The sequence below is a fragment of the Pezoporus flaviventris genome, unplaced genomic scaffold (assembly GCF_033815535.1).
Source record: "Pezoporus flaviventris isolate CSIRO_AGI_PZ_B2104156 unplaced genomic scaffold, CSIRO_AGI_Pfla_v1 ptg000021l, whole genome shotgun sequence".
NCBI lineage: Eukaryota > Metazoa > Chordata > Aves > Psittaciformes > Psittacidae > Pezoporus > Pezoporus flaviventris.
The window spans coordinates 11436705-11461489 of NW_026892569.1; the positions used below are offsets into that span (position 1 = coordinate 11436705).

Genomic DNA, 24785 nt, shown 5'->3' on the forward strand with positions numbered 1-24785 from the left:
TGATGGGGGGGCGATGGGGCTCTTATGTAGTGTGGAGATGGTGGTGGAGCTGTTGGATGCTCAGGAAAGGGTTGAGTTTGCGGCTGGATGTTTTATGCCTTAAAACTGCTGCATAGGGTTGATCAGCATCAGCCTTCCTCCTGGGGAGGGCTGTGTTTTGGGATCCTTCACCCTGCATTTGTGTGGGGTGAGCATAGGACCACAAGCCAAAAGCTGTGGAGGTGTAAGTGAGGACCAGGCTTGTTTTGCCTTTGCACCTTGTAGGGTTGAGGGAGGGTGTTGCTGTAGCTATGTCCCACACTGGGCACATGTCCCACTTTGGTGCTGTGTCTGGTGCTGGACCATGGTTGATGATGGGAGAGGCTCAGTATGGAAGGGCCCAGCTCTGATAGCGAGAAGGATCCTAGTGTCTCCTGCTTCCCACAGCCACGTGGCCGTGCTGGCTGCCTTTGGGGCCACATCCCTGCCTCCTGTGGGTCGAGCAGAACAGACCCCTGCAGCGGTCCCTGGTGCTGGCAGGGGGCAGATGTGCTCTGTGGGTCAGTGCTGGAGGAGATGCTGAAGCCACCTCCTCCAAGTACAGCACCGGGGCTGCGGGAGGTGATGCTGGGGCCGCTGCCGGAGCATCCACCGCTCCCTAACAAACTCCAGCAGCCCATGAATCATTCATTTAATCTCTCGTGACACGCCTGTCATTTTCCCGGGCGAGGAGCGGGGAATCTCTTGCCGAAGGAGGTCATTAGCTGTCAGGGATGGTGCCAACTGCCTTCCTGCCTCCGTATCGATTAAACCGCTCCGCCGGCGTGCGGCGGCTGTGCAGGGAATACTGATGGGCAGGCAGGAAGGGGGCTTGGGAGGAGAGGAGGCACCGGCCAGGCTGGAAGGAGCAGCAGAGGTGGGTACGTTGGGCAGCAGCGGGTGCTGGGGTCTTGGTTTGGGGTCTGCTGGAGCAGTGTCATTTTCCTGCATCGCAGATCAGACCTAATGGGTTTTGGGTCTATTTAGAAACCCTCTGTTTGGCTTATTAGTATGTTTTGCCAATTCAGCCTGCTGGCTTGTATGTGCTGTGGCCATTGCTCTTAGATCTGTCCCTAGCTCTGGAGTCTGAATCCCTCTCCTCTGGGTTGATGGAGGACATCTGTGTGACAGGGGGTTATGCCTCATCGGGGTGTTTTGCCTCACCGATTTGGCTCCTTCTGTCCCCTCCTGCAGTATTTCTATGAAGGGAACGACATCAGCGACCTGCCAGTCAACTTGTCCGTGGTCTGGAACGGGAACTTTGTCATCGACAACCCCCAGAACATCCAGGGTGAGTGAGGGATGGGATTGGGATGGGAAAACAGCCCCGTCCCCCCCCCCCCCAATCTCCAGCCTACCCATCTCCCCAACCCTGCTGCAGTTTGCACCAGCATCAGTCAAATGGGTTTGTTAAACAAGAGGCTTTTCATCAAGAAGCTTTGGCGTTGAGTCCATGATGCTGGAGCCTCCTGCCTGTGGGGGTTTGTTCCCTTGGGAGCTGCTGGCACGCACGCAGTGGGATGGGGAAGGAGTGGGTACCCGTCCTCCCCTAGCTTCTGTGCCCATGTGCTGGGGGGTCCGTGCTGACCCTGGCTCTCCTCCTGCCTTGCAGCCCACCTGTACAAGTGCTCAGCGCTGCGGGAGAGCTGCGGGCTGTGCCTCAAGGCTGACCCACGCTTCGAGTGCGGCTGGTGCGTGTCGGAGCGGCGCTGCTCGCTGCGCCAGCACTGCCTGGCCTACGAGAGCAGCTGGATGCACGCCACCAGCGGCAACAGCCGCTGCACCGACCCCAAGATCACCAAGGTACAAGGGGATGCTCCGTGCTGCGGGACCCCGGGGTGGAGGGGTTGAGATGCGCGATGGGGATGGAGTCGATGCTGTCCAGTGGCACCTCACAGCAGCCAAATCTGCATGGTGTTTAGTCCTAAACACCTCTGGTCACCGTGGGGATTTCCAAGGCTGAAATCCTCTCTCCATGCACTGGTTTTCTGGCTCATCTCTGAGATTCCCACCACTTCTACGTGTGACGGGAGGATCCTGGGAAAGCCGCGGATCCAGGTTGCTGCTCCCCAGTGCTTACTAGTGCTGGTAGTTCATCATCACCTCCTTCCCTGACAGCTTTTATGACCTTTGCTTAATAACACTGTGTATATTAATGTTCACATGCCCGTCGGGCCGGGCTCCAGGCGCACTGGAGGGACTGCTGGGTATTTCTGCTGGATACCTTCTGTTTACCCGTGTCTGGCGAGGCCTCGCTGGTGTTAATGACTGGAGTCTTAGCGCAGGATCTGGTCTGTTTGGGTTTCAGTGCCTTATCTGATGGAAGCTGGAAGTGAGAGTGGTGCCTTTTTCTGTACCAGTGTTGTGGTGTGCTGGGCGGCAGCCATGGGGGTAAGGGGAGCCTCGGCAGCAGCTCTCCAGCCCTGAATCATTGCGAGATGCTGCAGTAACTGCAGGTGTAGCACAAGCAGATCTGGTAGCATTTAGGCTTGAGATTGGTGCTGTTCTGCATCAGTGCATTTAGAGCTGGTGGTCGGTGTGGATGTGTGTAGCTGTTGGCGTGATGCTCCTCCGGCAGCCTGCCTGGTGCTTCCCACAGCCCCTCTTCTACAGGCCAAGGGGAATGGCTTTAACCTGCCAGAGGGGAGACTGAGATGAGCTCTTAGGCAGAAGCTCTTCCCTGTGAGGGTGCTGAGGCGCTGGCACAGGGTGCCCAGAGAAGCTGTGGCTGCCCCATCCCTGGCAGTGTTCAAGGGCAGGTTGGACACAGGGGCTTGGAGCAAGCTGCTCTATGGAAGGGGTCCCTGCCCATGGCAGGGGTTGGAGCTGGAGGAGCTTTAAGCTCCTTTCCAGCACAAACCAGTCTGGGATCCAATGATACAGTGGTTTCAGGAGGAGCTAGAGCCTCCTTCTTGCCCATCCCTCTGGGCTGATGGTGTCTTCCTGGTTGCTGGGCTGGGAGATGACAATGATTCTTCTCCCTTGGAGTGAAGAATGTCACACCCATTGCTCGGGGGTGGGGACAAGCCCCCTCCAAACCTCTGCAGGGTCCTGTGACCCTGAAGAGCAATGTCCCTTCCCTTGGGAAGGAGGAACCCCTCATCTTTGTCATCCCCTGCCCCTACTGCAGCCGTTGGAGCTGGGGATGAGCCCCCTGCTCATGCCCACCGGAGCTTGTTGGTATGAAAGGACCCTGTGAAACCAATGAGCAAGAAAGCATCGGTGTTTGTGGGGCAGGAGTTCAGGGGTGGGGGGGAAAGGGGAGGCTGGAGCAGCCCTGCTCTCCTCCTCAGCTCCCTCCTTGTTTAGCTGTGACCTCCCCATGCTGGGTGCCAATGCTGTGCTTTCATTCCGGGGCTCCTTTCCCCCTGGATGCATGGCCTTCATCAGCTCTGCCATGGAGGAGGAGGGGAACACAGGGAGCAGCCTTTAACACTCATTTAGAAACACCAAACAAACACCCTCCTGGTGGCGCTGGGTTTGGGGGGAACCCCCAGCATGATGCTGGTGGCAGCTGCTGTAACGGGCTCTGATCCTGGCCTTGGGCACTGCTGAGCTGGGTTTAGGCAGCAGTGGTTCCCTGCAGCCCTAGAAGGGGTTTTACCCTGTAAATTGTGGTTGCTTCTGTGGCCCAAAGTGCTGGTCCCAGTTCTGATCCCAGGACACATCCCACAGGCTGTCTGGGTGCAGGGGGACTGGATCCCCCATTCCATGCTGAAGATGATCAGAGCAGCATGAATCCAGAGGACAGTGGTTAACCCCAGAGGTGATGGCTGAAGTGGGGCTGTGCAGAAACACTCCCTGTCTCCTTCCTATTGTATCTGCAGTGGGGTGTCTAAATCCCATCCCTCTGCCTGGACACATGTGGCATCTCCTGGCTTGTTCCTTGGGGGATTTATGGACACGGCTGTCATTTGGGAGGTCTTTCCCCCTCTGTGGGTTCCTTACAGATGTGTTGGGATTTATCATCTCCCATCTGCTCCTTAGGAGTGATTGTAGGGGAGTAACACGCGTCCTATGGCTGCCCATGCGGGGCAGCCCCATGGCTCTGCTCCCTTGGCTGATGGGCCATGTTCTCTCCTAGCTGTTCCCGGAGACCGGCCCCAGGCAAGGAGGGACCCGTCTGACCATCACCGGAGAGAACCTGGGCCTCAAGTTTGAAGATGTTCGCTGGGGCGTCCGGGTGGGCAAAGTGATGTGCATCCCCATCGAGAGCGAGTACATCAGTGCTGAGCAGTGAGTGTCTGCAGGGGGATCGCCTCGGTGGGCTGGGACAGGGCCGCTGGTGTTCACCTGGCAGCTGTGAAGGCATGGGGCTGAACTGGGGGAGAAGGGGCTGCTGGTTGTGGTTGCCCTGGGAGGAGCTCAAAGGCTTTGGGGAAGCTGCCCCCAGCCAACAGCCTCTGCCCTGGTTTCTCATGAAGCTGCTGGCACCTTTGTTGGTGTTAGACCCATCTCTTCCTGAAGCCAGCCCATCCCCGCCATGGCACAGGGAGCATCTCAGTGCCAGGACACTGAGCGCTCCCTCCCTGCATCCCTTAGGATCGTGTGTGAGATTGGAGATGCCAGCCCAAGCAAGGTCCACGAGGCGCGGGTCGAAGTGTGCATCCGCGACTGCTCGCCCAGCTACCGAGCCACGTCCCCCAAGAGCTTCACCTTTGTGGTAAGTCCCATGCTGGGGACAGGCTTCATGACTGGGAGGTGATGCCGGGTGGATCAGTTGGAGGATGAGCCACCATTTACCCACCACTTCCCTGGGGTTCAGGTGGGGATGCTCTGGGCAGGTGATGGGTCATGCTGGTTGAATCTCTCCAAGGTTGCCACTGCTCTGCTTCCCCGTTGTCCTGCTGGCACTGTCACCCTTAGCACTGTGCCCTGCTGCTGTCCCATGGCTCTCCTTTAGTCCTGTCACCCTCCTGGGGCTATTTATGGATGCAGAATCCGGTCCCCAGCCTTTCTGACCCCAGGGATGCTCTTTTCCTTTGGCAGACGCCCACTTTCTCCCGCGTGATCCCATCCCGGGGTCCTCTCTCCGGCGGTACCTGGATCGCCATCGAAGGCAGCCACCTCAACGCCGGCAGCAACGTCTCCGTCACCATCGGGGGACGGCCGTGTGCTTTTTCATGGTGAGGGGCACGGAGGGCCATGAGGGTGGGCAAAAGGCACCTCCAGAGGCAGCGGAACCCCTGCATAGGGACCCGTGCTGGGGGCATCCGGAGGCATCCCCCCTGAAACCGCTGTGTGTCAGAGGCTGCAGGAAGAGCCCCAAGAACAGGGATTCTTCTCTAAAAGCACAAAGCCCCGAGGCATGAAGTGGATAATTTTTAGATTAGGGATGATAATGGAGCTGCTCTTTAAATATTTTCCTGCGGTAATTACTGGTTATCAGCCCTAATCGCTGCTGTTTGCAGCAGCCGCGCGATGGGAACGCTCAGGAGCTGCTCAGCCTTTCCCGTTCCCTCCTGCCTTTTGTTTCAGTTCTTGGTGGGTTATTTTTGTCTGTCTTTTTCCCCTTCTTTTCTCCCTTTCCTCCCCCCCCCCCCCCGGTAGTTTGAGAAGGGGCAAGGAGCTGGGGTAGCATTGCCCCCTCTCACCCTCTTCTTGCCTCCACACTGATGGGTTGTGTGTTCCTACCCCAGGAGAAGCGCCCGTGAGATCCGGTGCAGGACACCCCCTGGGCACAGCCCCGGTGGCTCTCCCATCCTCATCAACATCAACCGGGCAGAGCTGAGCAACCCTGAGGTGAAGTACAACTACACCGAGGACCCCACCATCCAGAAGATCGATCCCGAGTGGAGCATCAACAGGTAAATCACTGCTTATGGGGGGCTGTTTTCCACGTGGATCCCCCCACCTCCTGATGGATGCATCTCAGTGCTGCTGCTATAGCCACTGGGCCGTGCTCCAGAGACGTGGTGAGAGGAGTGTGAGCAATGGCTTGGCACCGGGGCCCTTCTGACTCCTGGCCTGCAGTGCTCAGCCTGGCAGGGGACAAGAGCAGAGAGCGCTTTGGATCTGCTTAATTTCAGCCTGACATTTGGCGACAGCAAATAAAATGAACCTATTTCCCATCAGGGAGTTTTTGCAATGTTTACATATTTTCCTAAAAGGTTTGAATTGGCTGGAGAGGAGCCCAAGGAATCCATTAAGAGCCAGTGCCAAGGGGAAACCTTCTCCAGGCTGTTGATGAGGAGCGAGCTCCCCAGGGACATGGCTGAGCTCTCAGGGACAATGGGGGCTCTTAACACCAACACCAAGACATGGAGAAAGCCCCTCAGGGCTCAGCCTGCCTTGCCACCCGCTGCCTGCATGGTGAAGGGGGTGACAGAATCTCCTCCTCCTTGGGATGCTTTCCCATTGCAGAAACCTGGTCTCCTTTAGCTTGGGAGCTGCCTTCAGACCCCAAACCCAGACGCAGGGTGGGATGTTGGTGTTAGTTAGCAAGTTAGATGTCTCTAGGTGGTCCCTGGGTCAGCTGAGATGGTTTGGCAGTGGTGCATGCAGATCCTGCTGGATGTGGTGGCATCTGGATAGGATAAGAGGTCCCCAAGGCATTGTGGCTCACCCAGGCTGGGGCGGATGGGTGTCTGGCTGATGAGGATGTGTGATTCCCTCCCAGAAGTGAGGACCCAGCGCTGAGCTGCCTGTCCTAACCCATTGTCTCCATGTCTCTAGTGGCGGGACGCTGCTGACCGTGACTGGCACCAACTTGGCCACCATCAAAGAGCCCAGGATCCGGGCCAAGTACTGCAGCTCTGAAAGGGAGAACGTAAGTGATGCTGGGCTGGGGCTGGGGGCAGAGCATAAGAAGGAGGAGGGATTCCCTGAGCCTTCTCACTGCAGAGTCCCTGGCCACGAGAGCATTGAGATCTGAGTGTGGAAAACCGGTGGGATGTTTGTGGGATGTCTGCGGGACAATGACAGAGAGAGCACATCCACCCCTTGCACATCCATGCAGACAGGAGTCTCTGCCCCATGGTGGGATGTGGTGCCTGTTGATGTAACAGCACAGGACAGGAGATCCCAAGTCTAAACCTCGTGTCCAGAGCTGCTGCTTGCAGGAGATCCTTATGGGGTCTGATCCTGCTGGGAGCTGGGTCTGACCTCAGTTGTGCCTCCTGCAGAACTGCACCGTCTACAACGACACGACCATGGTGTGCTATGCTCCGTCCATCGACAACCCTGTGCGAAGCCCTCCGGAGGTGGGTGACCGCCCAGATGAGATTGGTTTCATCATGGATAACGTCCAGGCCCTGCTCATCATCAACACCACCAACTTCGTCTACTACCCGGACCCTGTCTTTGAGCCGCTCAGCCCCACTGGGATGCTGGAGCTGAAGCCCAGCTCTCCCCTCATCCTCAAGGTAAGGCAGAGGGGTAAGGATGTGTCCCTCAGTGGAGGTGGCTTTTTGTCTCTGCACGAAGTCCTGCACTGGTTTGCTTTACGTTGGGTTGGTTTAAGTGTTCCCTATTGCACGAGAACTGACAATCTCGTTCCTTGCTCCCTCAAAGGGCAGGAACCTGCTCCCACCGGCAGCCGGTAACTCCCGCCTCAACTACACGGTGCTGATCGGAGACACCCCCTGCACGCTGACGGTGTCCGAGACCCAGCTCCTCTGCGAGTCCCCCAACCTCACCGGCCAGCACAAAGTCACGGTGAGTGCTGACACTGGTACCCTCTGAACCACAGAGGGTCGGGCTTGATCCCAGTCCTGCTCTGTGCTCATCCTTGGATGAGGACTGGATAGCCGGTGTGCATGCAGGAGCATCCTTCCTGCCCCCCGGGCATCGCTCTCCTTAACTTGTTAGGACCAAATGCTTTGTCCCCTCCCCAGCACACACAACCAGGTGTTCCTGTGCCCTAGGTGGCCCTGCCAGCAGCCTCCCTTCCCTGCTGGGTGCCAAGGCACAGCCTGTGCCAAGGCAGGGGGGGGGACTCCCACCCCTTTCCCTCAGTGCTGGCTCATACCCCAAGGAAGGCTCCTTTGTTAGTGGGGTTGTAGCACAGCAGTGCTCGCTCTCCAGGACCCTGCCAGGTTGAAAGGGACCCAGCACAGTCCCCCCACCACCCTCCCAGCCATGGGGGAACTCACTTCACATCCCATCTGTTAATGTAATGCTGTCTGAATGAGACATCAAACTGCCTGTTCTGCAGGCACGCTGGCAGCGTGTGTTCTGCATCCCGTTAAAGCATCCTGTACTGCTCCGGACCAGCTCCTGCTATCCCTGCATCCTTCCTCCCCTAGGCTGGGAGTCATCCTCCAGCTCTGGGCATTGCGGGAAGGGCTGTCCTTGTGACTCCAGGTCTGTTTTTTACCCCCACCATGGTGCAGATCAAGGCTGGAGGGTTCGAGTTCTCCCCGGGAACACTGCAGATCTACTCCGACAGCCTGCTCACCCTGCCCGCCATCATCGGGATCGGTGGAGGAGGTGGCCTGCTCCTCCTCATCATCATCATCGTCCTCATCGCATACAAGCGCAAATCCCGGGATGCCGACCGGACCCTGAAGCGCCTCCAGCTGCAGATGGACAACCTGGAGTCCCGGGTGGCCCTGGAATGCAAAGAGGGTGAGGGATCCCTGTGCTGTTGACTTGGGGTCTTGGAGGGTTACCTACTGTCCCAAAGCTCAGTGTGGTCCCGCCCTTTCCCCAAAAGAGGAATTGGAATCATAGAATCATTTAGGTTGGAAAAGACCTTTAAGGGCCCAACCATTATCCCAGCACTGGCAAGTCTGCCACTAAACCATGTCCCTAAGTGGCACATCTACATGTCACTTAAATACCTTCAGGGAATGGGCAAAGCTGCTTTGTCAAAGGAAGCAGACTCATTCTGTGTGGGATTTGGGGATTTTTCCCGTTACAAAATTCCCCTTTATTTCTCCAAATAGGTGGAAAGAGAGCAAGGAGAGTAGTGGAGGCTGCTTGGGAGCGGGCAGTCCATCTCTCATTATGTGATAGACAGATGCTGTGAAATTGGACAGAATTTCTTGTATGATCCTGCTGATAAAACCTAATTGCCCATTATCCCCCTGAGCTGGCTCCGGAGGCCCTGACCCTGCCAGCTACAACCACAACCAACCCTGGTGCTGCTGGTGCGGTGGGCACCAAACCTGAGCTAATAAAGCGACGAAAGAAAGGAAGAAACCCCCTTTGCTTCCCCAAATCCCCATCCTTACGTGTGCCTGCGGATGGCACTGGTGACAGGGAGAGGGAAGGGAGCTGGTGGAGGGGATGGTGTCTTGTCTTCCACAGCTGACAGATAAAAGGATCTGCTTTTAATTAAAAGGCACAATCTCTTCCCTGCCTTTTCTCCTTTCTAGTCCCACCAGTTACAGATAAGATAGCACGCCTTTCAAGCTGACGGTTTGTTTTCTCTCATCAGGCTGATGAGCCTGCAGTCCTCTGCCTGCCTCCCAGCTCCCTTTAAAGTGCCTTGAATTGGGTTTTTCTAAGGGTTTGCTCTCCCCTCGCCCCCCAGTCCCTTTCCCTGCTGCATCTCCAGGACTCTTCTCCTGACAGCTTTTCCCTGTAGGTGCAATTAAAGGTTCAGGACCCCCCCCTATCCCGTGTCTCATTCCCCTGGGATTCGTTGCTGCCTCTGCTCGGATCTGGAGGTGCTGGGGTGGGTGTGTTCAAGCTCTTCTCTGGAGCAGTATTTAGGTCAAAAAGAAATGAGGACATTCTTGTGGTTTAGGCTAATGTTTTCCCCCAGAAGCTCCAGCTTTGTTCATGCCTTGCCATTCCCTGCTTCCCCTTCATCCCTGGGAGGCTTGGGAGCGCTGAGCAGCAGGGATTTGAGCCCCCTGGGACCTGGTGGTCCTGTTCCCAGTGCTGCCACATGCTTTATTCTGGCGAAGTCATCCCCTCCCTCTGCAGCTCCATTCCTCCATCTGTGAGATGGGGACAGTGATCAGAGCCTGCGGGGAGGAGGGGTGCGGAGCCCATTCATGCCTGGGGGCCCAGCCGTGGGGTGCAGGCTGGGTGCTGAGGCTGGGTGCTGGGACTCCAGGATGTGTTGGTTTAATTCTGCCTTTCCCACCCCAGCCTTTGCGGAGCTGCAGACTGACATCAACGAGCTGACCAACGACCTGGATGGCGCCGGCATCCCCTTCCTGGATTACCGCACCTACGCCATGCGCGTTCTCTTCCCAGGGATAGAAGACCACCCCGTGCTGAAGGAGATGGAGGTGTGGGTCTGTCTGTCTGTCTCTGTAGCGTCTCACACTGGGGCTCTGCCCCTGCACAAGCCCCCTTGCCCCAAGCATAGGGCTGGAGAGATGCCTTGGTTGGATGCTGGCCTGGTGCAGCAAAGAGCATCTCGCCACGTGGCAGCCAACATGAACGCGGAGCGGCTGCTGACTGCTTGCTGCACTCTGACATTAATATCAATATTTATATTAATATCATTGCTGCTGTCATTTTCTACAGCACTTGCTTTATTCAATTGGGTTTGTTTGATGCCTGACCGGCTGCTCGTTTCTAACAGGCTTGCCTGACATGGCCTGCTTGCTTGGCTCCGTTTCCCCATGCAGAACCCAACCTTGGCATCCTTCCCCTGCTTCCCAAACCCGCTCCCTCTCCTCTCCCGGCCTCCCCACCTCTGTTTCATTTAGTGCATGCAATTGCACACCAATTGGCTTCTCGTTTGCTGGGCTGCTGAGGCCGCTGTTGATGAGGGAAAGGAGGGGGGGGTGACCTCAGCTTCCCCTCGCTGCTGACCCGGCACAGTAATTAATGTCGACGGGGGCTTCACAATGTATTTAGGAGAAGTAATTGGCCCTGGTGCAAGATGCACGGTCACTAATTACAACACAACAAGCTCTTACCAACTGCAAGTGCACGTGCTGCTGGTGTACGCCAGCGTGGCTGCGGCGCGGGGCCCTGGCCCTCCGCCTGCTCTCTTTCCCTGGTCCCTAATCCCAGCTCCGGAGGGCAGTGGGGACCCGGTTTCCATGGATTTCCCCTTGTTTCCATGGATTTCCCCTTGCAGCTCGGGTTTCCGGATGCTCTGAGCGTGAGCGTAGCTCTCCCTGGGGTGCAGCCCTTCCTGCCTGTGCAAACGCCTGTTTCTCCTCTCACCTCTGCTCTTGCTCTTTAGGATTTTCCCTACAGAGGGAGGGGTGGAAAGGGTATCACAAAGGGTATCAGAGGGGGAATTTTGCATTGGCTGCGACAGGCTGGATGGGAGTTTGTCTGCTTCCAGTTCCTAATTCAAAACATCCCATTTGAATGAGCATGCCAGCTCAGCTTGGCGTGGGAAACAAGGGGTTAAAGTTGCAAAGGAGGACAAAAAACCCCACCAAATCCCCAAAAGAGATTAAATAAAGCAACTACAGTTGTGTAAGCTTCATATAATTTAATCAGGTTTGCTTTTATTTGTCTCTTTGCTCCGAGTGTAACATTAGCTATTGCAAGTGACGGGAAGGAAGCGGCGCTTGCGCACGCACACGCTAATCTGCAGCGAGCATCAGGCTGGCGGGACCAGCTCCTTTCTCTTTAGGGTTTGAGGGGGAGGTTTTGGTGCTTGGTAGGAGTTTAAGCCTGATGAAATATTTAATTCAGTGTTGTTCATTTATTTCTGCTAATGATCAGCCAGTTAAACACAGGGAAACCAGGGAGGCGACAGCCTCAGGCATTGCTGTGCTGCTTGTGATGGGGTTTCATGTCCTTCTGTGCTCCAATGGGATGGTCGCTGTTGGACAGGACCCGTTCCCCATCCTATTGAGATCCTCCTGCTCTGTTGAAGGGAGAAGTCCTCTTGCTCTGTGGTCACCTTTGTGTGGGCTTGGCTGTCAAAGCACCAGCAGCCCACAGGGATAGGGGTGCACCATTTCTCTGCATCAGTTATACTGGTGGGGCTGGTAGGTCTCCAGTGCAGCCACTGTGCTCCAGCTGGCTCTTGGGTCTTCCCATGCTGAGGAATTGCCCAGCACCTCTGTATCCCTGTAGGGAGCTTGCTGGGCAATGCTGCTGAACCTCAGGCATCTGAATTTCCAGCATTATTGCATTGAGGTCTCTGCATGGTCTGGAGGGAGAGGCTCTGGGAAAACCTAATTTAAAGCATTTCTGTTCCTAGCAGGGCCTTATTCTTGAGCTGCATTAAGGGAAATAGACCCATGTGCTTGCTGTGAGGGAACCCTGAGGATGGAGGCAGAGCATCCTTTGGGGATGCTCTGGGACAGGCGTTTGGGTGATGGGGGTGATGGTGGCACCTGGGGATTCCTATTGCAGAATTGGCAAGGTCAGGGTGGGAAAACAGTGGGATTGTCCAATGGGAAGGAATATTTTGGAGGGGGAAGTTAAACCCATGAGGAATTCTGCTGAAGGGAAAAGTGTCGATCCAAAGTTTTGATTGAAGTGAAGTGATTTGATGTGTCAAAACCCTGTTCTTCTTTTTGAATTGGTGTTTTGAAGTGAAAAATGTTGTTTTGTCTCCAAATACTGATGTGGAATGAAATTTTTCACTTATTCCATTGATGTTTTTTGCCACAGCGAGGCTCTTCTTCAGAGGAAACCATCTTTTCCAATGGGAAAACACTGTGTTGTATAAATGTTCATTTCTGATAAGGAATGTGGTCAGGGCTGACCAGAGCTGTGCTGACGATGGCAGCGTGGGGTTGAGAACATCCCAACCCCATCCCTGCTGGGTCCTGCGTGGTCAAGTAGGGCCAGAAATACACCTTTAAATGTCTTGAGAGGACAGGGAATGATTCAGGCTGTGTCTGGAGTGGAGTTTCTGTGATTTCCTTCCCTGTCTGAAATCCAGCCCCTCAAAATGAGGTGGGTTTGCTGGTGGTGGAGCTCAGGGTTGAGATGTTTGCTCTCTGTGCAATACCCAGAGCATGTGTTGGGTATTGCCTTGGGTGGGGATTGAGCTGCTTGTTAGCTGAAATTGAGAATTACTATTTGTGCGTGTGTGTGTTTGGGAGAGAAAGAGTGTGTGGTTATGGGATGGAAGTTTCTGTATGTGCCTGCATATGTGTGGGAGAGCCTTTGTATAGATGTGTGTGAATGTATGTACATTATATACAGTGATGCCCTGTATTAACCTGATGCTGGGGTACTACAAACTAGATAATACTTTTGGAGGGAACCGGGGTTCATCACCAAATAGGAAGCTTGGTAATATGAAAAGAGCAAATCCAGCTGCTTTTTGACCCATTTTCATCTTTTCCTCTTGTGGGATGAGTGTGAATCCAGCGTCTTGTGCAGCCCAGCGCCTTCTTACTGCCCTCCTGCTCGTGCCCATCTCCCAGCTTTGCTCTATCCCTGCAGGTCCAGGCAAACGTGGAGAAGTCCCTGACGCTCTTTGGGCAGCTCCTGAACAAGAAGCACTTCTTGCTGACCTTCATCCGCACGCTGGAGGCTCAGCGCAGCTTCTCCATGCGGGACCGCGGCAACGTGGCCTCGCTCATCATGACGGCACTGCAGGGCGAGATGGAGTACGCCACGGGTGTGCTGAAACAGCTCCTCTCCGACCTCATTGAGAAGAACCTGGAGAGTAAGAACCACCCCAAGCTGCTACTGAGGAGGTGAGGGACCATTCTGGGGGGGTAGGAGTTGTGGGACAGTGCCCAGGCTCTTCTGAGCTGGTGTCATTGGGGATGCCATCAGTGATGGCTTTGGTGTTGGCTGGTGGTCTGTTGTCAAGCATTTCCTTGCCTGTCTGTGTGCAAGTATAAGGGATGTGGGACCACTTGGACCCAACATTCAGGAGTCACCCATGGGATGTTCTTGCTCTAGTTTGGCCCATGGAGGTTTGTGTTGTCTGGGAAGGAAGGGAGCAATATGCTTGACAGCTAGGTCAGTGCAGTGAGGATGCATGCCGGTGTGTATTGCCACGGTGATGCCTTCCCGTCTCCATGGGACCAGTGGTCACACACACCTCTCAGCATGTGGGGCAGCTCTTGGTTTGCATGGGTGCCTCCTTGGGGCTTGCCCACCTTGCTGGGCGCACAGGGTTTTTCCTGGGAAAGCCAAGCAGCTCTTCCCAATCCAGGAGTCTCTGTGGGGCCGGGAGGAGCGCGAGCAGGAGGCAGCCTGCCAAGCCTGGCCCATCAATATTTAATGATAGCTCTGAGCTCTCCTTCATCACGGGCTGATGAATATTGAGAGATACACCAAGAGCTGAACAAAAACAATTAATAAGCTGCACCAGCCCAGCCTGGGGCCCTGCTTGTGCCATCTTCTCCCTTTGCACTGCTGTGCCTCCCTATCTCCGCCTTCACCAGCCCGGTGCCACCAGCCTGTAGCGAAGGTGCTGTGGGGCCAGGGGAGAGCCATGGGGCTGGTTTGTTACCAGGAAGCCTCAAGAGCATCTTTCAGCCATCAGCCAATGTTCATGGGTGGCATGGTCAGATCAGACAAAGCCTGTTGGCTTTTGTGTGCCTGGCCCTGGAGAGAAGACACAGATGTGAGTTGGTCCCAGCTCCAGCCACCTTCCCTTGGCTGGTCTCTTTCTGCTTCATTTATCACATTTAAAAGGGTGACCTTAGTTTCTCAAGTGCCAGAGATGGGGTGCAGAGCAGACCTGTGGCCGCCTGGGTGAGCGGGGGGATCTTGGAAGTGTCGACCCTCTACCCCATCCCTGCTTCCCAAGCGCATCCTTAGGCTCTTCTCTTCTTATCATCCCTCCATGACACCAGGTTTCATTGGAATACTTAAACTGCATTTCCAGCTCCTGAACTAAATCAATAACATCTAAATAAAAGTCAGGTTGAGGAGGGCAGGAGCTGCAGTGGCTGAGCCATGGGACAAGCACAGGGACAGAACTCAAGGGCCCATCCTGGTGGAGCTGCAGGAGGCTTAGGACAGGGACGAGGTCCCCATCATCTTGCTTGTGTGTCCCCAGGTGATGTTTAATGGCCTAGAGGGCTTCTCCATCCTTTTGATTAGCCCTGCTGCTGGGTCTGAGGGTGTGCTCACTGCCCAGGGCACTGGATTAACGTTGATCTGAGTAGGGAGAGCTCTTACTTGTTTATTTTGTTACTGGATAATCCCCTGTTGCTGTGGCATCTGGCTCTCTTGCGGATAAAGGCAAACACCCACCGGAGCCTGGATGATGACACTTCACATGAGTGTTACAGCCTTGTCACAAAGGTCCTGGGCTGGGGCTGGGGGATATCTGCTGAATAGCTTCTGTATACCCCTCCATGGCTTTCTTCCTGTGTCCCTTCTCCCTTTTTCCTTCCCCTTGATGCATTAATCTTTCCCAGCAGGGCAGAAAGGCTTCCCTGGAGGCTCAGGTATTACCATCCCCTAATGGTTTAAGGAGGGCTCTGCTATTCCAGGGAGGGCAAAAAGGTCTAAGCCCCCATTAGCACAAGAGAAAGCCATGGAAGGGACCATACGACCCTGAGTCAGCTTGAATAAACAGGCAAAATGGATTTCCTATCCCAGCCATCTGGCCATTGGGAGCTGCTCCTTGCCCATCTGCTGCATGGCATTGCCCTTGGGCAGTGGAACTCCTTCTGGTGGCTCTGAGGTTCTGGTTCCTTATGGGTTTGGTTCCTTGAGTCTCCTGTTTGTATCCCTTCCCCTGGTGCAGCAGGAAGGTCCTTGAGGTTGTTGGTATTGCTGGTGCTTCAGGAGCATCTGCGTCTGCAAGCGGCTGATATGATGGTTAATGGGTGGATAAGCTGAGGAAGCCTAACCCAGAGGGTGAGGGCTGGCTGGGGGTTTACTTCAGAGGGAGTGAAAGGCACTTAAATAATGGACATGTTAAGGGGAGTATCAATCTTATGGCCCTGAGAGCAGGCTGTGGTGCAGATAGACACCATAAGATGTCCTTGTAGGAACCCGAGCCCTGTGTCCCTCTCTCCTGCTGATGAAGCCCATCCTGGCTGCAGTACCAGCACACACCCCCCATGCTGTCGGGACCCATCGCATCTCACGCTCATCCCATGGGATCCTGCTCTCCTTCTTGTGCACATCTGCATGGTGGTGGTCCCAGACAGACACAGCCAACTCCCCTGAATCTTCCATGCTTATGGAGCAAGGTGGCATCTGCATTTGAACCATGCTTTAGGAAACTAGGGGCAATCTGTGACCATCAGCTGCATCTCTGAGAGCAGAGAGGCACGGATCCATTTTTGAACTCCTTTTGGAGCTGGTGGTTGCAGCATTGTACACTGCAAGCTGCTACATCACCACCCCACTCTGAGGAGACACACAGAGACCCGGATTTCCACCATGGAGTCAAGAAATGGTTAAATCCCATGGGACAAGTTTGTACTTGGCTCTCTGGTTCTCCAAATACACTGGAGACCAATTTGCTTCTCTCTCCTGGAGGGCTGCCATCCCTCAGCCTTGACGATGGGCACCCTTTCCACTAGAGCTTTGCTGTTTGCTTGTGCCCCTTTGCTTCGAGGCTCCTCCCTTTCCGGATGACCCCTTCTATAGACAAAAGGAATTCAGCTGTAGTCCAAGGCTGAGGTGTCAGCAGGTGGGATCAGAGCCCTTTAATATCCCCTGCTGATGGCTTTGCTCTCTGCCTTCCCTGCAGGACGGAGTCGGTGGCAGAGAAGATGCTGACGAATTGGTTCACGTTCCTGCTGTACAAGTTTCTGAAGGTGAGTTTGGGAAGGGATGGCAGCCCCATGTGGGCAGGGAGGGGGTACCAAAGCCTGGGGTGATGCTCTGCTGCTCCCTCCCAGAGTAGCTGTCACTTCCCAAATCTCCATTCCCATCCTGGGATTCTGAGATGTGATCCGTGATAATGGGCCTCCTTCTGGAGAAATAGCTGAGATTGAGAAATGAAATCCAGACTGGAATTGCTTAATGCATAGTGGAGATAGGATAAATCTGAAGCAACTCAGCTGAGCCTTGAACCCCTTTGGAGCAGTTCCCATTCCTCCCTCCTTGCCTCTGTTTGTGTAACTCAGGAGGAAAAAGCCCTTGGAGCTTGTCCTTCTGTAGATGTGACTGTGATGGGAGGATGTTTCTGCCTGTTTGAGCTGCAGTTGGATGTGCTTCACTCTTCGTGCACAGCTGCTGCTTTTCCTTCATCTCTTTGACACTGAGGCTCTGCGGTAGGGGGATTGTTTCCCTCAAGTGTTTCTATCGCTGTTTCCCTTCTAAAAGGTGCCCTGGTGGGGATGGACACCCCATGGGGCGTGTTGGCAGCCAGGACACAGCTCTCTTCACTGTGCATCCACGGGGATGCAGAGCTTGAATCCACCTTTTTCCCACCTTCATCGCAATGGCAGCAGAGGATGCTGAAGCCCCAGGGCTGTTTTTACCCCTGATTCATCCATCCCATATCGAGAACATTTATTCCACCAGCACCAGTGCTTCCACCCTCTGGACCCAGTGGGTGAATGGTGCCTGCTGTCCTGCTGCTGCTTTGCCAGTGAACAGAGCCATTCCTTGGGATGCTCCGTGCAGCGAAGCTGGGTGCCACGCAGCAGGTTTGGTGGGATTTCATCCCTCATTAAGATAAAGAGAGTTTGAACCATTTCCAGCCAAGAGATGAGAGCGAGCAGAGCCTGTGCACAACTCGAGTGATCATCAGCGAGAGGTGATTTATAATATCACTTACATGCACTTGGCTTTTTGCCTCTGTCGAGGGATAGCCTCTATCTGTACAAATCTAGCTGGAGCGTGCAGCAGAGATGCTTTCCAGGGCTGGGGAGAAGAAGAGCTGTGCTGGTCATGGGGAGATGTCAGACCTCCTGCTGCCCTGTTGTGCTGGGGCTTTGCCTGTGGGGTAAGGTAGGATGCTGGCAGATGGGTCAGTTGGATAGGCAGGAGTAGCCTATAAACACCCTTAAGGCTCCTTGAAGTGGACAAGGTTGGGCTTTGGCTGCTGCACAGCATCCAAATGCCCACAGTGGTGTCTGGGGATGTTGTGTTTGTGTTTGTGTGTGGGACTTGATGCCCTTGGCCTGTCCTAGGTTGGGCGTGTGGGCAAGTGGTGAAGTGATGGGGCATGTTCACCTTGTTCAGAAGCTGCTCATGTGCCACCTCTGTCCTGCATTTGTCCTGTCCTCCTTAAAAGAGGCTTCTGGGGATTTCACCAGTGCAGGGCAGGACTGAGGATAAGGAGTAGGAGGAGAGAGACGTGGGGATGGGACCAGTACAATGGCTTTTTATAGTCCTTGGCTGTGGTGTCCAACCACAGAGATGTCACAGCAGACAGTTTGCCAGCGGGGAGGTTGCACCAGACCTTGGTTTGGTCCATGTGAATGAGGCAGGAGGACGTCCAGGAGCTGGATCAGCTCCCAGCAAACCTCCCTGGAACAGGGCATGAGGGATGGGGACAGGGACAGGATAGCCCCCCCTGCCCAGGGCCAGCAGTGTGGGGAGCCAGTGAGGGCTGGTTCTTCCACAGGGACCCTGGAGTAGCATTTATCAGACTCTTAATGAGACACCCCGGGGAAAGAGAGAGGGATAAATGGAGGCAAGTGCTGACAAATGCAGGATATTAGGTGCCTGATGAGCTAGATCTAGTCAATAAGACAGTTTGAGCATGGCTGGCTTGCCTCAGCCTGCTCCCAACGCATGCATCAGGGTTGGCACCATGGGCATGGCTGTGTTTGGGGGCTGGCTACCTTCCATCAACCTGTGGGGCTGCCAGACCCATCTCGGTGGTCCCCTCCTGTATCTCTCGCAATGGAGCGCATCTTGGGGCTACTGCCCAGTGCTGGTTTCTGCAGCTCCTGTTCATTGTATTAGTTTCTGTCAAGGATGAACCCTAAACCATCCTCATCCGTAGTGGCTCATTGAGCTGTGACCCATGTCAGTGTCTTGGCCCTGGTCCTCAAGAGCTGCTGGGGACAGAGAGGTTGGGACTGAGGTTTTGGATTGCTTCAGTTGACCAACAGGTCAGAAGGAGACCAGGATCATGGGGCACACAGGAACCACCAGAAGCCCACATGGTATAAGTGGAGTGATATGTCTGTCACCAGGACCTCTGGTGCCTCCATCCCTCATGGGAGACCATAGGGCCAGCTCTGTCCATGCATCCAAGAAGAGATTTATTCCCCATCAGCTCCACTGGTGTGTGAGGAGTGGAGGAGGCGATGCTGTGATGCCTGAAGTAGAACCATGGCCGATCCCACCTCTCCTAGTGGGGATCCTGCAGAGCTGCAGATGTTGAGACAGTGACTATGCCTGGTTGGAGAGAGGAAATCTATGGGCTGAGACAGGAGCAGCCGTGCCAGATGTGAGCAGGAGCCCTGCTCCCAGCTCTCCTCCATCCATCCATCGATCCCACTTCCACACACTTGGAAGTTTTACAAGGAATTTTTACAAGCAACTGAAAGAAGCAACTTGAGCCTTTCCCCTGTGGCTGGAGGGTGGGCTCAGGGTGCTGTGGGAGCATCACTCGTTGGCCAGCCCCACTCTCCTGCCTCACCAGTGATGCTCAGCACAACACCCACCTTGGGTGTCTCGCGTTTCCAAGCTGACTTAATGAAGCCAAGTTTGCAAATGAAACCTAATTCCAAAGGCAGGCGTGTTGTCGGGAGGCTGGGGATGATGTATGCCTGTTCCTGCTCGTTAGCAGCTGTCTCTTTAATTACCGCAGATGCTAACGAGATGCTACCAGCATATGGTGACAGGGAGAGCAGCCGCACTCTGCACCAAAGGACACTTTATCTGGGAGGCGGCTGGGAGGGAGGGATGAGGGCCGGGGGGTTACATCTGCTGGGGACTTGTTCTTGGCCTCTCTGCTCCCATTGTACCCGGTTTAGTCCCTTAGGGCTGATGCCTGTATCTGGAGGGGCTCATTGGGATGCAGCTCAGCGGAGAGGTTTGGGCCCTGGGTGATGAAAGGGTGTTCACTTGCAGCCAACTCGCGGCTGCTTGGTGCCTCCAATCTCAGCAGGGCCTTTGCTGTGCCTTGGTTGCTGCAGTTCCAGCATCTCTTTGGAAGAATCTGCTCCAGTTTCCCTTTCCTTTCCTCCTACCTATGAGATAGATGGTGAGGTGGCTCTTGCTGGCTCTGACTATAGGGGTTTGGTGGTGGGGACACGTAGGTGGTAAATGGTTTTGCTGCAGGTTTAGCATTGCCTGGTCGCCTCCATCAGCTGGAATCTGGGGTAAGGTTGTCAATGAGTTGTTCGTTTGCTTTTCCTTCCCAGTGGCTCTGGTTGGCTGTGCCCAGCATCCTATGGAGAAACCTCCTTTGACCTTCTCTCCTGGCAGATTCCAGAGCTGCATCATGGTACCTGGGAAGAGCCCCCAGGCTGTCCCACTGCACCGTGCCCTTTCCAGTCCTCTGGTGCTTCTCTTGGCTGGACCAGCTCAAAAGATACAGGCTATAACCCATACACACAGTCCCCAGACCCAACCTGCTCTTCACTAGCCTGGAATTGATGCTGCAGGGCCACTGCAGGCTCCTGACACAGTGGTGGTTCCTGAAAGGCAGAGCTGGTGTCTGGCGCCTTCTCACCTCTTCCTCTTCCTCTTCTCCATCCCCTGTCCTGCAGGAATGTGCTGGGGAACCTCTCTTCATGCTCTACTGCGCCATCAAGCAGCAGATGGAGAAGGGACCCATTGATGCCATCACAGGAGAGGCTCGCTACTCCCTCAGTGAAGACAAGCTGATCCGGCAGCAGATTGACTACAAAATGCTGGTTAGTGCAAGCAGGAGCCTCACTGGTACTGATGCCAGCACTACAAGGGCCAGCCATTTAACAAGGTCTTGGAGGCACCCAGAGAGCTTTGCAGAGAGTGGTGTGTCTCTTGTTCTCCTCTGCAGCATCCCTGAGGTGCCTCTTGCCTTCTCTATGTGATAGCCCATCTCAGAAATGGGTCCTTTGCATGGCAAGGTTTGCCCTTGCCATGGAGCTGAGAAAGCCAAACATGAACTCAGTCCCCCTCTTCACCTCTGCCAGCAAACCTCATGGTTGGCCTTTAAGGTCCTGTCCAACCCAAACCATTCAATGACTCTAGCTGGAGATTTGAAGGTGGTGGCGAGAAAGGCAGAGCAGGGGTGTGCCAGGTGGCCACCCCACAGCAGCCCAAGAGGTGGCAGAAGCCGTGGGCTGTGCACAGCTGTAGCCCCATGTCCTTAGACCTGCCTTTGCAGCCAGTGCATCACAATCTCTCACTGGAGTCTTTCTGCCCCCCTGTGCTGTGCAGACCCTCAACTGCGTGAACCCCGAGAACGAGAACGCCCCAGAGATCCCCGTCAAGGTGCTGAACTGCGACACCATCACGCAGGTGAAGGAGAAGCTGCTGGATGCTGTCTACAAGGGGGTGCCCTATTCCCAGCGCCCCAAAGCCGGAGACATGGACCTGGGTAAGAGGGGCCAAGCACTGCCCTTGGGGGGAGCAGGGATGCGACAAGGAGCAGAAGTGTCAAAGCCCCTGTTTAAAACAGGTTGATCCACATCTGCTTCAGGTACCTGGCAGGACCAGAGCATTTGTGCTTCTCCAGTCCACTTCTGCTGTGCTGGTAGCACTGATTTTATGGGGACCTGTGCATGAAAGTGTGGGTCCTGCCAGTAGAGAGGTTGGGAAGTGGAGCGTTCTTGGCTCTGGCTGTGTTCCGGATTGCAGGCTTGAGGTGGCTGAGGGCCAACGGGGAGAACAGTGTTTATAGCCCTGTTCTTAAAGGAGGGGCAGGAGAATGGTGAAGAGAGAAGCAAAAGAAATGGTTGCCAGGGTCACATTGATGCTGTCTTTCCTTGGGGACTTGGAAACAGCTTTTCCCCAGCACCATGTGGGTAGCCATCAGTCCTGGGGTTCAGAATGTGGTGGGAGGGCTCTTCTGTTGATACCCAGACCTTGCTTGGCTCCTATCACCCACTAACCACGGGCCCTTCTTGCTGATGGGGACAGAGTGGCGGCAGGGCAGGATGGCCCGGATCATCCTGCAGGATGAGGATGTCACCACAAAGATCGACAATGACTGGAAAAGGTTGAACACCCTGGCCCACTACCAGGTAAGGCTGTCCATGGTGGAGAGCACTGAGCAGACACCAGCTACCTTGAGCCTGAGCCATCTCTTCTCCTTCCTCAGCTTGGTCAGGGCCTGGGCTTGGGTCTCCAAACTGTGCTGCTCCTCCATGCTCATGGCCAGGAGATCTTCAGGCACTTTCCTGGTGGAACAGGAAAGTTCCATAACTTGAACATAAACCTGTGTTTATGTCCTTCCATTTAAGGAAGGACATTCAAGGATGTCCTTCCATTCAAGGAAGGACATTCAAGGACGTCCTTCCATTCAAGGAAGGACATTCAAGGACGTCCTTCCATTCAAGGAAAGACATTCAAGGACGTCCTTCCATTCAAGGAAGGACATTCAAGGACGTCCTTCCATTCAAGGAAAGACATTAAATAGAGTATCTCTAGGACTTTCAGAGGCTGATTCCTGCTCTGATCTTACTTGGCCATTTTCACACCAAGGAGTCTGGTGTTTTCTGGTCTGACCCCTTCCCATGAGCTGTTAGACGTGGATATGTAGATCTCCTTTGCTGGAGATGGGTGTCCCTGGGTGGGATGCAGTGGAGCTTCATCCCCGGGCTGGTTTCTCCCTGCTGCCTCTCCCCTGCTCATCCCATCTCTGCCCACAGGTGACGGACGGCTCCTCGGTGGCCCTGGTGCCCAAGCAGAACTCAGCGTACAACATCTCCAACTCCTCCACCTTCACCAAGTCCCTCAGCAGATACGGTGAGCGCGCAGGGGCACCCTCCGCTGTGCTGGCAGGGGAGGCAGCGCCGGGCTGGGCTGGCAGACCAAGGCACAGGGCAGGTGATTCATTAACTGTGGCTCTCGTGAACAGGGTCCTCCAATCCCCAGCTCTCCTGCACCATTTCTGGTGTTGGAAGGGAGCAGATGCCCTCAGCGCATCTCTTTGTGTCAGGCTCGGGGGTGAAATGGGGGTGTTGTGGCTGCTGCTACGGGGTCCCCTCCCTTTAATCCCCCTGAAGGCTAATTCAAATTAGGGACGCTTTATGCCTAAATGAGCAGAGTTGAGGACTGCAGTGAATGCGCTGGCGAGTGTGCTTCAGCCGTGGTTTGGAAGGGGATAGTGTGGTCAGCTCAGACTGACACAGGAGGCACCTGTGATCCTGGGACCTGTGTGTTGGGAGCATGCAGAATCCCTTCCACCACGGTCCTGGCCCCTGTAGCCTTGCATGTAGCCCGGTAGACTGAGGATGGTCCCACCAGAGCTCCCAATCCATGGCTGATCCCAAAGCTCCCGTTTCACAGCCATGACGTGCGGTGGGAAGGGGGATGATGGGGATGGTGTCAGGATGGAGGCGGGCAGGGTGTGAGCATCCCCTGTGCTCGGTGTTGCAGAGAGCATGCTGCGCACGGCCAGCAGCCCCGACAGCCTGCGCTCCCGGACCCCCATGATCACCCCCGACCTGGAGAGTGGCACCAAGCTCTGGCACCTGGTGAAGAACCACGACCACATGGACCAGCGCGAGGGCGACCGGGGCAGCAAGATGGTCTCTGAGATCTACCTGACCCGCCTGTTGGCCACCAAGGTACGGCCCAGAGACAGCTGCTGAGTGGGGAAAGGCAGGGACTTGGGTTCTCCATAAGTTCCTTTATAGGAGCGTGGAATGGTTTGGGTTGGAAGGGACCTTAAAGCTCATCCAGTTCCAACCCTTCCCATGGGCAGGGGGACACCTTCCACTAGAGGAGGTTGCTCCAACCTGGCCATGAGGACTGCCAGGGATGAGGCAGCTGCAGCTTCTCTGGGTAATTCATGCCATTTGTATGCTTTTAGCATGTGAGATCACGCAGTGAAGGAGGTATCACTGCAGTGTCTTTCCCAGTATAAACCACTGTAGGGTTACACAGACTGCACTGTGCTTCTCTTCCAGGTGGTAGGAAGAGAAGTGAATTTGCCTTCAAGGCCAAGCTCTACTTAAGTCTCACCTCCCTGCTGGTGCTGGGTGTTGCTGAGTGGTGTTTCTCTCTTTGCCTCCTCAGGGCACCCTGCAGAAGTTCGTGGATGACCTGTTTGAGACCATCTTCAGCACAGCACATCGTGGCAGCGCGCTGCCCCTCGCCATCAAGTACATGTTTGATTTCCTGGATGAACAAGCTGATAAGCATCAGATCAATGATTACGATGTCAGGCACACCTGGAAGAGTAACTGGTAATGGAGAGGGGTACTGGGACAGGGGGGTAATGATATCACAGCTACAGTGCTTCCAACCCCGCCTTGCAGGCAGCAGAAATATGTCTCTGGAATGGATCCAGGACACGAGAGGCCCATATCTCTGTATTTCGGGGGTGGGTAAATCCCTCGCATGCCTTCCTGCAGCAGCAAAAATCCCAGGAATGCAACGCTCCCTCACCCTTCCATCCCCAAATCCCAGCCACACTCTCCCCCTGATGGCTGGAGCCAGCAGCTCCCTTCCCATCTCACCTTAGGCAAAGGCTTTCTCTATCTGAGATGCCAGCCCCAGTTCCCATCTCGCCTGTCCTAGAGGTGTCTCCACACTCCCTCCCATTGCTCAGCCCTAACAAAGTCAGTGTAAAGCTGTCTCAGCATCGTCCATGGCGAAGCAGGGTGGAGTGGGTGATGAGACCTCCACCAGTGCCACGCTGGGACCAGGGCTGGAGCTCCTGCTCCCCAAGCCCCTCTCTTGGCGTTACTCTTTGCTGCTGCCTCACTGATTCCATCTCTCTGGTCCCGCTGTTTCTGGTGGTGGGTATGTACATTCCCGTGTCTGGCATTTGTTAAATGGCAGCCAAATTGCTTTTGTGTAGTTCAGTAACTGTTGGCAATTAGCAGGGCAGGAAAAGAAACATTTTTAAAGGGAGATGTGAGAGCGCAGAAGTGCTTGGAACTGATTTA

At 55.0% G+C, this 24785-nt stretch overlaps 1 protein-coding gene across 2 annotated transcripts in view; it reads left to right on the forward strand.

The window, feature by feature from the left end:
- The window catches only part of PLXNA1 (plexin A1), a 105391-nt gene that overhangs the window by 69115 nt on the left and 11491 nt on the right, over window positions 1-24785 (forward strand). The window contains exons 11-29 of one of the 2 annotated variants that reach the window (XM_061456053.1): window positions 1213-1309; window positions 1631-1821; window positions 4103-4254; window positions 4561-4681; window positions 5008-5144; window positions 5658-5825; window positions 6694-6787; window positions 7143-7382; window positions 7531-7674; window positions 8352-8586; window positions 10063-10205; window positions 13294-13550; window positions 16523-16589; window positions 20451-20597; window positions 21106-21265; window positions 21808-21911; window positions 22539-22716; window positions 23269-23459; window positions 23911-24080. In XM_061456053.1, coding sequence (XP_061312037.1) covers window positions 1213-1309; window positions 1631-1821; window positions 4103-4254; window positions 4561-4681; window positions 5008-5144; window positions 5658-5825; window positions 6694-6787; window positions 7143-7382; window positions 7531-7674; window positions 8352-8586; window positions 10063-10205; window positions 13294-13550; window positions 16523-16589; window positions 20451-20597; window positions 21106-21265; window positions 21808-21911; window positions 22539-22716; window positions 23269-23459; window positions 23911-24080 — 2996 coding nt within the window. The remainder of the gene's footprint in view (window positions 1-1212; window positions 1310-1630; window positions 1822-4102; window positions 4255-4560; window positions 4682-5007; window positions 5145-5657; window positions 5826-6693; window positions 6788-7142; window positions 7383-7530; window positions 7675-8351; window positions 8587-10062; window positions 10206-13293; window positions 13551-16522; window positions 16590-20450; window positions 20598-21105; window positions 21266-21807; window positions 21912-22538; window positions 22717-23268; window positions 23460-23910; window positions 24081-24785) is intronic. The other variant, XM_061456054.1, reaches the window with a different exon arrangement.